At 43.1% G+C, this 14,669-nt stretch overlaps 3 protein-coding genes across 3 annotated transcripts in view; all 3 read left to right on the top strand.

The window, feature by feature from the left end:
• The first annotated feature begins 1,107 nt into the window (after nt 1–1,107).
• On the top strand, nt 1,108–2,069 carry LOC128966962 (UDP-glucuronosyltransferase 1A1-like). The gene is made up of 2 exons (XM_054380929.1): nt 1,108–2,001; nt 2,043–2,069. The coding sequence occupies exons 1-2, from the start codon at nt 1,141–1,143 to the stop codon at nt 2,067–2,069; spliced, it is 888 nt and encodes a 295-aa protein (XP_054236904.1). The 5' UTR covers nt 1,108–1,140.
• Nucleotides 2,070–6,673: 4,604 nt separating this feature from the next.
• Nucleotides 6,674–10,253, top strand: LOC128966961 (UDP-glucuronosyltransferase 1A1-like). Its single transcript, XM_054380928.1, has 4 exons — nt 6,674–6,689; nt 6,861–6,989; nt 7,360–8,267; nt 10,248–10,253. Exons 1-4 carry the CDS (start codon nt 6,674–6,676, stop codon nt 10,251–10,253), a joined length of 1,059 nt encoding a protein of 352 aa, XP_054236903.1.
• Nucleotides 10,254–12,002: 1,749 nt separating this feature from the next.
• The window catches only part of LOC128967029 (UDP-glucuronosyltransferase 1A1-like), a 12,903-nt gene continuing 10,236 nt past the window's right edge, over nt 12,003–14,669 (top strand). The window contains exon 1 of the mRNA XM_054381005.1: nt 12,003–12,896. Coding sequence (XP_054236980.1) covers nt 12,036–12,896 — 861 coding nt within the window. The 5' untranslated portion in view covers nt 12,003–12,035. The remainder of the gene's footprint in view (nt 12,897–14,669) is intronic.

Raw genomic sequence — 14,669 nt, 5'->3', positions numbered from 1 at the left:
CATTTCAGCAGGTTGCTCAGGTCCTTTTTGATAACATCTTCTGCAAGAGACAGAGTTTCATTTGAGAAGTTCTTAACTGATCTTCTGTTCTGCCTTATGGAATCTGAATCTCTGCAGAATTTCCTTACATTCCTCAGACTTCTTTTTTCTTTGAAGGTTTCCCCATGGTTTGGAATGTGGTAGACTAAAAAGCTACATTAGTTTGGAAAGTGCCCTCAATGACTAGAGTGCTTGATTAGCAGATGGACATAGTCACAGGTTAGCAGTGTATCCCACGAGTTCTATCAGATTTGTCAATTCACAGCTTTTCAGCCATTCCATTTGGCTGAAAAAAACATGATGTGGTTTTGCATAGGCCAGGCTGCTAATGCTCCTCAGTGGAAACATCAGTGTTGCTGTGTCACTGTAAAATGTGTCAGTTCTTATTGTCACGCAGTGAGGAGCAAGAGCTTATCTGCGTGTCTTCTGCAACAGCCTCAAGCAGCTTTTTTGACTTCAGCTACTCAGGCTGTCACACATCTCATGAGGGAATATGATCAAAATCCACATTCATTTGCACCTCTGCAAGACTTTGTAGTACTTCTGTGGAGCTTAGTATACTCTTTATGTAACACTTACTCATTGACCTATTCATTCTGGAAACAATCTTAAACAGCTCTTCTGCATCTCTTGTGGGGTCACAAGGCTCGTATGGATGAGTGTTCAAAGGGACAGGTGCAGGGGTGAGGCTGGCTTCGTCCAGGGGGAAAGGAGCAGCCTCTGCAAGGCAAAAAGGTGATATGGATGTGACATATCTCTGCTACTTGCCAAAGGCTCAGCCAGAGAGAGCCTATCAGAACTGCAGTCTCACCACAACCCTCACCTTGTGCCTCCTTCCTGGGGCACTCGTTACAGTTCCTTCCCCACAAACACATGGGCGTTATCCACCACACAGTACCAACCTAAAAAGTGAGATGAACTTAGGACTTGATACAAAGACTTTTATCAAATCACTGACTGTACATTTACCACACAGTAAATACCTTAAGGATCACAAGATAGCCTGTGGCACAGATTGCTTAAAAGCACAGAGCTGGTGCTATTCCTTCAGTAACATCAGCGGTTTTCTTTCTGAGTGGTACTCACCAGATTTCTGCAGAAATGGCCCCAGTGCTTCGTGCTCATCTGCAAGTCACAGTGACTCTGGTTCTGCTCCTGTCTATGCTCAGTTTGGCTGCTGGAGGGAAGCTGCTGGTGGTGCCAGTGGATGGAAGTCATTGGCTCAGCATGCGGGAACTGTTGGACACACTCAGTCAGAAGGGACATGAAATAGTTGTCGTTGCACCTGAAATCAATTTATATATAAAGCCAGCAAAGAATCTCATTATGAAAATGTACCCAGTCCCTTTCACAAAGGAAGAGCTGGATTATGCTTACTGGAAAACGAGCCAGCATGTATTTGAAGAAGGTCCTTTTCTGGAAAGATTTCTTAAAAAATATGAACATGCGAAAAATATATCTGCCATGTTCCTGTCTACCTGTACTTACTTGCTGTACAACAAAGAACTTGTCAGATACCTTAAGGAGAGCAAGTTTGATGCTGTCTTTACAGATCCACTACTACCCTGTGGGCAGATAGTGGCCGAGTATCTTTCACTCCCTTCTGTGGTTTTTTTGCAGCAAATGCCATGTCATTTAGATTTTGATGCCACTCAATGTCCCAATCCTCCTTCTTACATCCCCAGAGCATTTACAGACCTTACAGACCACATGAACTTTCTGCAGAGGGTGAAGAATGTGCTCTTTGACTTTCCAAATTATTTTCTCTGTGATTTTGTCTTTCAACCATATTCACAACTGGCTTCTGAGTTCCTCCAGAGGAATGTGACTGTGGTCAGTCTCTTAAGCAAGGCTTCCATTTGGCTTCTGAAGATAGACTTTGTTTTACAATATCCAAGACCACTGATGCCCAACATGGTTTTGATTGGAGGGGTAAACTGTGCTCCCAAGAAGCTATCTCAGGTGGGTCGTACTCTGTTTTTTTCCCCTGGTTGTCATTGTAGTCTTTTACATACTCTGAGAAGTTGTAACACAGGTTTCCTGAGAGGAGTCTCTTTCTGTGGGCAACAGGATTTCAACTGCTTTGTGCTTTGCAGAGATGTGCCAGTACTCCTGCCAGTGAGGGCAGTATAAAACACAGACAATATGCTGTAAGTGAATTTAGCTCTAGGAAACTCTGGACTGCTTCTCTGCCTCTGCTTAAACCAGCTGTAACATCAGAGCATGTTATTAAGGGCTCTTGGTGTGGTGCAAAGCAGCTTTTCATGAGGAGACCTTCACTCATCCTGTGGTCCACCTTCACACTGCAGAATTCCTCTAAATTCCTATCTTTTCTCTTTAAAGAAAGATTTGTTCTGATTTGAATTATCCCAGACTCAAAATACTTAGGCTGGAAGGTTATTTGCAGGTGTCTCAGCCAATCCCCTAGTTAAAGCAGGTTCAATTAATTCAGGTTGTGCCATTCTATGCCTTGTCAAATTTGAGTACCTCCTGTAACCCTTACAGTGAAAACTCTTTTTTTTTATATCTACTTTGAAATTTTGTTTTGCAGCTTGTGTCTGTTCCCTCTTGTCTTGCCACTGTCAATCTCGTGGAAAAGTAGAACTTTGTCTTCCCTATGCTTCTCTATTAAGGTAATTAAAGACATCAATAAGATGTCCTGGTTAGCCTTTTCTTCTAATCCTGAGCAAACTCATCCTTGGTCAGCAGTTCCTAACCATCCTCTCAGCCTCTGCTGAACTTACTCCAGCACATCTGTCATGTACTGACAAGCCCCCACTGAGTAATTCAGGTGTCTGTGAAGTGCTGAGCGCAGAAGTCTCTCCTCTCCCTCTGCTGGCTGTACTCCATTTCGTGGATAGCACAGAGGGCTATTTACCTGCCTGGCTGCAAGGACATGCTGCTGACTCATATTCGCCTTTTTGTCCACAAGGACCCCAGGTCATTTTCTGCAGTGCTGCTCTTTGTTCAGTTGGATTGCAGCCCATCCTGTGACATGGGGTAACCCCACCCCAGCGGCATAACTTTGCTTTTGCCTTTGCTGACTCTGGTGAGGATCCTGTGGCCTATTTCCTCAGCTTGTGGCATTCTTTTTGAACATCACAGGCCAATGATGCTCCTTATTCAAAGTATCAAGTGCCATCATAAAAATAAATTATAAATTCAGGCTACTTTGTTCTTAGAAAATAAAGGTTGGGTTTATTTCAGGTGTTTTTTGTTTATGTTTTTGGTTTTTTCACGTATATTGAAAATATATTCTGTGGCTAGCAGAGTACCATCATAGCTTCCATTTTTACAAATTCCTGTGAAGTAAGTTTTTAAGATATTGACTTTGCAAAACAGCTTATTTTTCAGAAAAAGTTGAATCTGACACAGTAAAAATGCAATGCTTTGAGGAGGTTTAAAAATTGGCCAGAGGTGGAATAAACTATATAGTGAAACCTGTAAAATGAACTATGATTGAGGATCCATGACAGAGATCTAGAAAATCTAGAGAAATACAGCAAAGGTGAAAGGGGAGCTCATGAGTTGCTTCTCCCAGTACCTGACTGGTGAATAACACTGAAACAAGGCAGCAATAAACTTAAAACAAATAAAAGAGAGAATTTCCTCCCACCATGCAACAAAACATGCAAACAAAACCCAAACCAACAACAACAAAAAACCTGCCTCCCAACAGCAGCAGGCTTGGAGGGCTTTTTTAGACAAAACCTCTGAACCTCAAAAGGATTTGAATGGTTAATTGTAGGCTTACAAAAGAGGTAAGCATGGCTTCCCCTAATGGGGGCTATTCCCTGCAGCCTTTCCAAACAGGCAACACCCACCTCTGTACTTTACTTTCTCCTGATAGATGATCTCGTTTCACCCTTGCCTTTGGAACAGTCTGAACTTGTGGACTTCAGTCTCTGGATTCATACACACGTGACAGGCTGTTTGCATGTTGCTCAAAAGGCACTCACACAGCTTTTAAACTCTAACAACATCAGCCTCAAGCATCTAGTTTGGACTTTTAACCTCTTTGATGTTCCTTTATAGCTTTACAAGCTAGCACAGGGTCACAGTATAGCTGCAACTCCAGGTTAACTACCTGAGTGTGCACTGCCACCTTAGGGCATATACATAATGCTGCATCACCTTCTTACCTGAGATCTTTTCCTCTCTATTGCTGAAAGATGAAAATGCAGTACGCAACTACCTCTCTGCTTGGCTTGTTAGGACACCTTCTCTCCACCTCTTTTAGCTTTTGGTCTTTGGAAATGACCTCATGGTCAGCTAGAAGGAACATTTTGATTAAACAGGATGCAGAATGCGTCTGGTTTGCATTCTGAAACTCCTTCCTCTTCAATGCAGTTTCCTTAGTTGTTAGAGTCCTTCTTGTTGGCTCATGAGAATCTCTTCTTTTACCATGACACACAGAGAATCTCCTGTGAAAGTAAACTTTTGAGGACACACTTCATATGAGCCCTTTGACGTGCTTATCACACCCAGGTACCTTTAGCAAATGCAGGCACTTCATGAAGGAGATCTCCCATCACTCCTTCCTGCCCCAAGACAACAAGTCTTCCACACTGCTGCTGCTCTTCAGAGCTCTCCCCAGTCAGGTGTGCTTGGTTGGGGGTCTAACACAGTCTCTCTTCTCCAGCCAGCAATTGCTCTTGTCCAGCTTGCAAACTTTTGGCATCCCTCTTTTCATTTTCCGTGACAAACGTCTTAATGGCAGATGAGAGCTGCTTGGCCACGTACACAAACTGCCTATATATGCTTCCTATGTTTATCTATATGTCTATCTAAGGATATTGTTTATAGGCATCTATTTCATTCACTCATCTGCCCACAGGGTTTCCATTGCCTCATTTGCTGCAGCTTCAACTCAGGCTCTCAAGATTAATTAGGCACTTGAATCCCATCCAGATCCACCTGATCTGGATATCTGAACAAGTCCCTGGAGTGGGACTGTCTTCCACATCAGATCATGTCAGCCATGCTGTTACACAGCTAAATGCTCAAAATCTCAGAGGTAAAAAGTTGTTCCCACAGCCTCAGCCCGTTTTGTCAAACCGGCCTATTTGGCCCTGATTATTCTACTTACTGACACCCAGTAGACTTTGACCTGGCCTTCATTGTTACTATCTATCAAGTGCTATAGACAGCACATCCTCCAAGATGCTGGGTTTTGCTTAAAAAGTCCTGTCCTAGAACGTGCAGAAGCAGCTCAGAAACTCTGTTTGCCTCCTCTTCTGGTAAGCACAGGACAAAAGCATGAACTTCTCATCGGTTCATACTGCAGCCAAGCCTTATTGAATTCCTTTGAAAATTAACTATTGTTCAGAACTTTCAAAAACATTTGCCCCATAGCCTCTCACCTTGAAGTTTTGTGGGCCCACTTCAGCTAGGACTGTGCATTCTGCCGCATTCTGCTTTGAAAAAGGTGTTGGGGCTTGAGCCACTTACCTATGAACTCTTACGACCCTTCTTGTCTATGTAAAAAAGGGATTTGGTTAATATGTTACCCAAACTTTGGTGACACCACTCCTTAGCATGCCAGCTACTGCTTATCTCGTAGAACATCTTGTATGAACCTTTCTGAGTAAAGGTGTAAAGAGAAATTGGATGCTTAGATCTTTCATGTCAATAGCGCACAATGCTTCTTATGTTGTAAGCTCCCTGGAGAAGCTCGGTGGCCATAAAAGTTGATTTATGACTAGAATCTGGCACAGGACAGATAAGTGCACAGTGTCTGATCTGAAACCACCCTGACCCAGAAAAATCCCTCTAGAAGCAACTGCTACCTCTGCTAAGCAAAACTCTGATAATTGTTCTCAACCTTTTCAGATACCTTTCTTGGTCTTGGTCCTTTGACCAGTTAGCAGATAATGTTACAGTTCCTCTTTCAGTCTTGTCTTAGCCTTTCATCAGATGGGTTTCCATATTCACAGAGGAGGAATTTTGTACTGCAGATATGAGTTACGTTCCTGCTTGGGGTGAATTATGTAATTAGTCATGAAAAAGTATTTTTCTCTCATCTTCATTTTCCCTTTTCTGTATATTCAGCTATAGCTTTGGACTTGTAAAGTAAGCTCAGTTGAATAGAAACAATAAATTTTGGTAATGAAGGTCTGGTCACAGCCAAAAGGATTTTCAGAATCTGTAGAGAAAATGTTGGATTTGTCATATGAACATCTCCCATGGGACAGCCCAGACAATGTTAAAAGCTCTTTGTGGGCTCAAACCCCCAGTCCTAATGAATTGAGCCATGGAGCAGGCCTGAGGTGACACATATAGTGCAGCATGACTAGCACTGAGGAGATGGACGCAGGCTCGGTGACTGTACTAACCTCTAAGATGTGCTATGTGCTTTGGGTGCCTCTGATGTGGAAGACTGCAATGTACAGAGTTTTTGTTAGAGAGCCTTCTCTGCTGCTGTGTAGTAAAGTGTAGAGAGTTGTGCTACTCTTTTGGGTGCCTTAGGTTTCTTTTTGGTCATATTGTAAAGGAAATGTGCGCAGTGGGGTGAGGTCACAAAGCCTGTGTGGCAATTACACCATGCCCAAGTGGCAGAGGTGGCTGTGATTCGACAAATTAGACTGTAATTTGCCACCAGAGCATTCAAACGAGTCCGTTAGTACTGGACACAATGCAAGATTTTTCAGGTGAGAAAAAAGAAGCCAGAATTAGGCCCTAAAGCGTTTTGTGGAGAGTCCCATCAAAGAGCATTCATAAACAGCTGCTCTGCCCTCTAAGCCACAAATACAAACCCTCCAGCCCCTGAGGCAGGTCTCAGACAATGAAGCACTGCTTAATGTGGGTGATATGTCCCGCAGACAAAGTTGGAATCATGATTCCATATTCACTGGTGTTCTTACTCCAGAAAATCTTTAAACAGCTCTTCCACATCGGCTATGGGGTCACAAAGCCCACAGAGATGAGTGTTCAAAGGGAGAGGTGCAGGGGTGAGAGGCAGGCTTCGTCCAGGGGGAAAGGAGCAGCCTCTGCAAGGCCGAATGGTAACACAGATGTGACATATCTCTGCTACTTGCCAAAGGCTCAGCCAGAGGGAGCCTGTCAGAACTGCAGTCTCACCACAACCCTCACCTTGCGCCTCCTTCCTGGAGCACTCTCTACAGTTCCTTCCCCACAAACACATGGGCGTTATCCACCACACAGCACCAACCTACAAAGTGAGATGAACTTAGGACCTGATATCAAGGCTTTTATCAAATCATTGATTATACATTTACCACACAGTAAATACCTTAAGGATCACAAGTTAGGCTCTGGCACAGATTGCTTAAAAGCACAGAGCTGGTGCTATTCCTTCAGTACCATCAGTGGTTTTCTTTCTGAGGGATACTCACCAGATTTCTGCAGAAATGGTCCCAGTGCTTCATGCTCATCTGCAAGTCACAGTGACTCTGGTTCTGCTCCTGTCTATGCTCAGTTTGGCTGCTGGTGGGAAGCTGTTGGTGGTGTCAGTGGATGGGAGTCCTTGGCTCAGCACGCGGGAAGTGTTGGACAGACTCAGTCAGAAGGGACATGAAATAGTTGTCGTTGCACCGGAAACAACATTACAGATAAAACCATCAAAGAATTTCATTCTGAAAATGTACCCAGACACATTCACACAGGAAGAGGTGGAAGAAAATTTGCGGGTATTTTTTGAAGTTACATTTGAAGGATCTTTTCTGGAAAGATTTCTTAAAGTATACGAAGGTATGAAAAAATTCTCTCATATGGCGATCACCAGCTGTAGACATTTGCTATACAACAAGGAGCTTATCAGATATCTTGAGGAAGGCAAGTTTGATGCTCTTTTTACTGATCCTGTATTGCCCTGTGGACAGATACTGGCAGAGCATCTTTCACTTCCTTCTGTGTTTTTTTTACGAGGAGTGCCATGTGGTTTAGATTTGAAAGCCACTCACTGTCCCAGTCCCCCTTCTTATGTGCCCAGGGCATATACAGACCTTACAGACCACATGAACTTTCTCCAGCGGGTGAAGAATCTGCTCTTTGACCTCCCAGATTATTTTCTCTGTGAGAGTGCCTATCAACCATTTGCAGAACTGGCTTCTGAGTTCCTCCAGCGGAGCATGACTGTGCCAGAACTCTTAAGCCAGGGTTCCATTTGGCTCATGAGGTTTGATTTTGTGTTAGATTATCCAAGACCTTTGATGCCCAACACAATTTTTATTGGAGGAGTACACTGTGCTCACAAGGAGCTACCTCAGGTAGGTCACGCTCTGTTTTGAATTCCTACTCTGATACACAAATGTTCACAAAGGAGTAATTTCAAGTTCCTGGGAGGAATCAAGTTTCTGGCTTGGTTGACTTAGGCAAACCCTTGTGAAAAAAAATTATTTTTCTCTCACTTTCTATTTTCTGTGTAGGCAGAAGTACCTGTGCACTTAGAAAGTATGTTCAGTAGATGCCTTTACATCACACCTGTGTAACTCTCTACCTCCTTTCTCCCTCAGTGAGTGAGGGAAGAGCAGTAGGTAAGCCTGAGGCCATGTCAAAGACTTGCAGTTAGGTATAATCCATACAACTTCGCAAACTGTTGTAGTAGGGTCTGGCATTTACTGGAAAACGCATGTCAGGCTTCTGTCCTCGTGTAGCCTTGCTGCCTTACCACTAGCTTCTCTGTCAACAAATTTGCCTGCTTCTTCACAAGGGTATTTCCAAAGCTGGAACCAGGAGGAATGTCACAAGCTGTGGACTGTCAGGCTAAGAAGCGCCGTCTCTGTTTACAGGCAGGCTTCAGAAGATTTGATCTTGCTGATGGCTGTGTGAGATCTGAGGAGAAAAAAATAAAAATCAATGAGCCTCAGGATCTGCATGTGATCACTTTGCTCAGAAACCTCCCTAGAAACAGAGCCTGCCACCACCTGATGAATTCAATTTCTTTGCTAGAGCTAGGAGAATGGAAAGAAGTGACATGAAAAGCTTGATCTTCTTCCAGAGAACAATTTCCTCTTGTGAACACCACTAGGTACCAGCAGTCAAAGCACGAGTAACATCCCAGGGTTCAGGGAGATCTGAATGTGCAAATTGAAGCCATCGATGGCCTGTACTCTGGGGAAGGGTTGACAGCACCTGAAGAGGTTTCATGTTTTATTAAGATACCAGACACTTGATACTAGAAGGGCCCTCAAGACAGCATGTGGCCAAAAACTCTCTGGCCAAAACAAGGGCAAGTTTGCCATTTCAGCAGTTTGCTCAGGTCCTTTTTCATAACATCTGCAATAGAGTTTCATTTGAGAAGTTCTTTACTGATCTTCTCTTCTGCCTTATGGATCCTGAATCCCTGCAGAATTTCCTCACATTCCTCACATTTAATTTTTTCCGTTGAAGGTTTCCTCATGGTTTGGAATGCGGTAGACTCAAAAGCTACACTATTTTGTAAAGTGCCATCAGTTACAAGAGTGCTTGATTAGCAGATGGACACAGTCACAGGTTAGCAGTGTATCCAACAAATTCCATCAGAATCCCACAAATACTATTAGAATTGCCAATTCACAGCAATTCCATTTAGCTGAAAAAAAAAAAAAGAAAGATGTTTTAGGTATCCTAGGCCAATAAAGCTCCTCAGACCATACTGTTGAGAAGTGAAGAACAAAATCCCCATCCATTTGTGCTTTGCAAGACTTTTTAGTCCTTCCCTGGTGCTTAACATACCACTTTTGTTGCACTTCCATCTTCATCAGCCTTCTTACTGTTTACAGGCAGGCTTCAGAAGATTTGATCTTGCTGATGGCTGTGAGACCTGAGAAGGGAAAAAAAAAAAAAAAAAAGAATCAATGAGCCTCAGGATCTGCATGTGATCACTTTGCTCAGAAACCTCCCTAGAGAAAGAGAGCCTGCCACCACCTGATGAATTCAATTTCTTTGCTAGAGCTAGGAGAAAGAAAAGACGGTGGGAAGGGTATAAAATGTTTGATATTCCTGAGAACACTGTTTATAGTCCTCTATGAAACTAAGTTTGTTCTTTCATAGTTTTCTTTACTCAAAGGTTGTCTCTGTGCTTGTGACCATTCTCTAAGTGCCTACTGGCAAGAGAAAAAACATTTTCCTATGGTACATTCTTCTCTTGCTGCTGCAGCAAGAGTCAGTGGCAAGTTTTGATTTGTGAAATTCACCCTCTTCCTTACACTGATCTCATGGCCAGTGATTCTCATGGTGTGCTTCTGCTTTCTGTGTGTTGCCAATAGACATAAAGCTAGTTTCTGGGATCTCAGTGCAAGCTCTGTGTTGCCTTTTGATTCCATGATTTGGTCTATAACACTTGACAGAATCTGCTAGGTCACAGCTATGACATCCTCAGTAACTTTTACAATGCATTTGGCCTTGCTTGAGCTGATGACCATCAGATCAAACAACTTCTTCAGAACTAGGAACTGTTCACTTTCCAAGTGATTCTCCACAAAAATCAGTGTTGCTGTTGGTTTATGGCAGAAGAATAATGGTTTTCTCTGGTAGGGATGAGAAATTCTTTTTCTCTATGCCCTGGACCACAGTTGTACCAAGAGTCCTTCTTTCAAGCATTCCCCAAGATGGAGAAACCTGCTACAAAGCCCAGTGGGTAAAAGGCCAGTATGAGTCAGGCAGCAGAAGCAACATGAAAAGCTTCTACCACAGAACAATTTCCTCATGGGAATACCGCTAAGGAATCAGAGACATCTCAGGGTTCAGGGAGATCTGAATGTGCAAACTGAAGCCATCGCTGTCCTGCACTCTGGGGAAGGGTTGACAGCACCTGAAGAGGTTTCTTGTTTTACTAGACACCAAGTACTTGATACCAGAAGGGCCTTCAAGACGGCAGGAGGCCAAAAACTCTGTGGCCAAAGCAAGAGCAAGTTTGCCATTTCAGCAGGTTGCTCAGGTCCTTTTTGATAACATCTGCAGGAGACAGAGTTTCATTTGAGAAGTTCTTAACTGATCTTCTGTTCTGCCTTATGGATCCCGAATCTCTGCAGAATTTCCTTACATTCCTCAGACTTCTTTTTTCTTTGAAGGTTTCCCCATGGTTTGGAATGTGGTAGACTAAAAAGCTACATTAGTTTGGAAAGTGCCCTCAATGACTAGAGTGCTTGATTAGCAGATGGACATAGTCACAGGTCAGCAGTGTATCCCACGAGTTCTATCAGATTTGTCAATTCACAGCTTTTCAGCCATTCCATTTGGCTGAAAAAAACATGATGTGGTTTTGCATAGGCCAGGCTGCTAATGCTCCTCAGTGGAAACATCAGTGTTGCTATGTCACTGTAAAATGTGTCAGTTCTTATTGTCACGCAGTGAGGAGCAAGAGCTTATCTGCGTGTCTTCTGCAACAGCCTCAAGAAGCTTTTTTGACTTCAGCTACTCAGGCTGTCACACATCTCATGAGGGAATATGATCAAAATCCACATTCATTTGCACCTCTGCAAGACTTTGTAGTACTTCTGTGGAGCTTAGTATACTCTCTATGTAACACTTATTAATTGACCTATTCATTCTGGAAACAATCTTAAACAGCTCTTCTGCATCTCTTGTGGGGTCACAAGGCTCGTATGGATGAGTGTTCAAAGGGACAGGTGCAGGGGTGAGGCTGGCTTCGTCCAGGGGGAAAGGAGCAGCCTCTGCAAGGCAAAAAGGTGATATGGATGTGACATATCTCTGCTACTTGCCAAAGGCTCAGCCAGAGGGAGCCTATCAGAACTGCAGTCTCACCACAACCCTCACCTTGTGCCTCCTTCCTGGGGCACTCGTTACAGTTCCTTCCCCACAAACAAATGGGCGTTATCCACCACACAGCACCAACCTAAAAAGTGAGATGAACTTAGAACCTGATATCAAGGCTTTTATCAAATCACTGACTGTACATTTACCACACAGTAAATACCTTAAGGATCACAAGATAGCCTGTGGCACAGATTGCTTAAAAGCACAGAGCTGGTGCTATTCCTTCAGTAACATCAGCGGTTTTCTTTCTGAGTGGTACTCACCAGATTTCTGCAGAAATGGCCCCAGTGCTTCGTGCTCATCTGCAAGTCACAGTGACTCTGGTTCTGCTCCTGTCTATGCTCAGTTTGGCTGCTGGAGGGAAGCTGCTGGTGGTGCCAGTGGATGGAAGTCATTGGCTCAGCATGCGGGAACTGTTGGACACACTCAGTCAGAAGGGACATGAAATAGTTGTCGTTGCACCTGAAATCAATGTACATATAAAGCCAGCAAAGAATCTCATTATGAAAATGTACCCAGTCCCTTTCACAAAGGAAGAGCTGGATTATGCTTACTGGAAAACGAGCCAGCATGTATTTGAAGAAGGTCCTTTTCTGGAAAGATTTCTTAAAAAATATGAACATGCGAAAAATATATCTGCCATGTTCCTGTCTACCTGTACTTACTTGCTGTACAACAAAGAACTTGTCAGATACCTTAAGGAGAGCAAGTTTGATGCTGTCTTTACAGATCCACTACTACCCTGTGGGCAGATAGTGGCCGAGTATCTTTCACTCCCTTCTGTGGTTTTTTTGCAGCAAATGCCATGTCATTTAGATTTTGATGCCACTCAATGTCCCAATCCTCCTTCTTACATCCCCAGAGCATTTACAGACCTTACAGACCACATGAACTTTCTGCAGAGGGTGAAGAATGTGCTCTTTGACTTTCCAAATTATTTTCTCTGTGATTTTGTCTTTCAACCATATTCACAACTGGCTTCTGAGTTCCTCCAGAGGAATGTGACTGTGGTCAGTCTCTTAAGCAAGGCTTCCATTTGGCTTCTGAAGATAGACTTTGTTTTACAATATCCAAGACCACTGATGCCCAACATGGTTTTGATTGGAGGGGTAAACTGTGCTCCCAAGAAGCTATCTCAGGTGGGTCGTAATCTGTTTTTTTCCCCTGGTTGTCATTGTAGTCTTTTACATACTCTGAGAAGTTGTAACACAGGTTTCCTGAGAGGAGTCTCTTTCTGTGGGCAACAGGATTTCAACTGCTTTGTGCTTTGCAGAGATGTGCCAGTACTCCTGCCAGTGAGGGCAGTATAAAACACAGACAATATGCTGTAAGTGAATTTAGCTCTAGGAAACTCTGGACTGCTTCTCTGCCTCTGCTTAAACCAGCTGTAACATCAGAGCATGTTATTAAGGGCTCTTGGTGTGGTGCAAAGCAGCTTTTCATGAGGAGACCTTCACTCATCCTGTGGTCCACCTTCACACTGCAGAATTCCTCTAAATTCCTATCTTTTCTCTTTAAAGAAAGATTTGTTCTGATTTGAATTATCCCAGACTCAAAATACTTAGGCTGGAAGGTTATTTGCAGGTGTCTCAGCCAATCCCCTAGTTAAAGCAGGTTCAATTAATTCAGGTTGTGCCATTCTATGCCTTGTCAAATTTGAGTACGTCCTGTAACCCTCACAGTGAAAACTCTTTTTTTTATATCTACTTTGAAATTTTGTTTTGCAGCTTGTGTCTGTTCCCTCTTGTCTTGCCACTGTCAATCTCGTGGAAAAGTAGAACTTTCTCTTCCCTATGCTTCTCTATTAAGGTAATTAAAGACATCAATAAGATGTCCTGGTTAGCCTTTTCTTCTAATCCTGAGCAAACACATCCTTGGTCAGCAGTTCCTAACCATCCTCTCAGCCTCTGCTGAACTTACTCCAGCACATCTGTCATGTACTGACAAGCCCCCACTGAGTAATTCAGGTGTCTGTGAAGTGCTGAGCGCAGAAGTCTCTCCTCTCCCTCTGCTGGCTGTACTCCATTTCGTGGATAGCACAGAGGGCTATTTACCTGCCTGGCTGCAAGGACATGCTGCTGACTCATATTCGCCTTTTTGTCCACAAGGACCCCAGGTCATTTTCTGCAGTGCTGCTCTTTGTTCAGTTGGATTGCAGCCCATCCTGTGACATGGGGTAACCCCACCCCAGCGGCATAACTTTGCTTTTGCCTTTGCTGACTCTGGTGAGGCTCCTGTGGCCTATTTCCTCAGCTTGTGGCATTCTTTTTGAACATCACAGGCCAATGATGCTCCTTATTCAAAGTATCAAGTGCCATCATAAAAATAAATTATAAATTCAGGCTACTTTGTTCTTAGAAAATAAAGGTTGGGTTTATTTCAGGTGTTTTTTGTTTATGTTTTTGGTTTTTTCATGTATATTGAAAATATATTCTGTGGCTAGCAGATTACCATCATAGCTTCCATTTTTACAAATTCCTGTGAAGTAAGTTTTTAAGATATTGACTTTGCAAAACAGCTTATTTTTCAGAAAAAGTTGAATCTGACACAGTAAAAATGCAATGCTTTGAGGAGGTTTAAAAATTGGCCAGAGGTGGAATAAACTATATAGTGAAACCTGTAAAATGAACTATGATTGAGGATCCATGACAGAGATCTAGAAAATCTAGAGAAATACAGCAAAGGTGAAAGGGGAGCTCATGAGTTGCTTCTCCCAGTACCTGACTGGTGAATAACACTGAAACAAGGCAGCAATAAACTTAAAACAAATAAAAGAGAGAATTTCCTCCCACCATGCAACAAAACATGCAAACACAACCCAAACCAACAACAACAAAAAACCTGCCTCCCAACAGCAGCAGGCTTGGAGGGCTTTTTTAAACAAAACCTCTGAACCTCAAAAGGATTTGAAT

This window comes from Indicator indicator, chromosome 5 (assembly GCF_027791375.1).
Source record: "Indicator indicator isolate 239-I01 chromosome 5, UM_Iind_1.1, whole genome shotgun sequence".
NCBI classification, from domain to species: Eukaryota; Metazoa; Chordata; class Aves; order Piciformes; family Indicatoridae; genus Indicator; species Indicator indicator.
The sequence above is the reverse complement of the archived record's forward strand: the minus strand, read 5'-3'. Positions and strand labels throughout refer to the sequence as shown.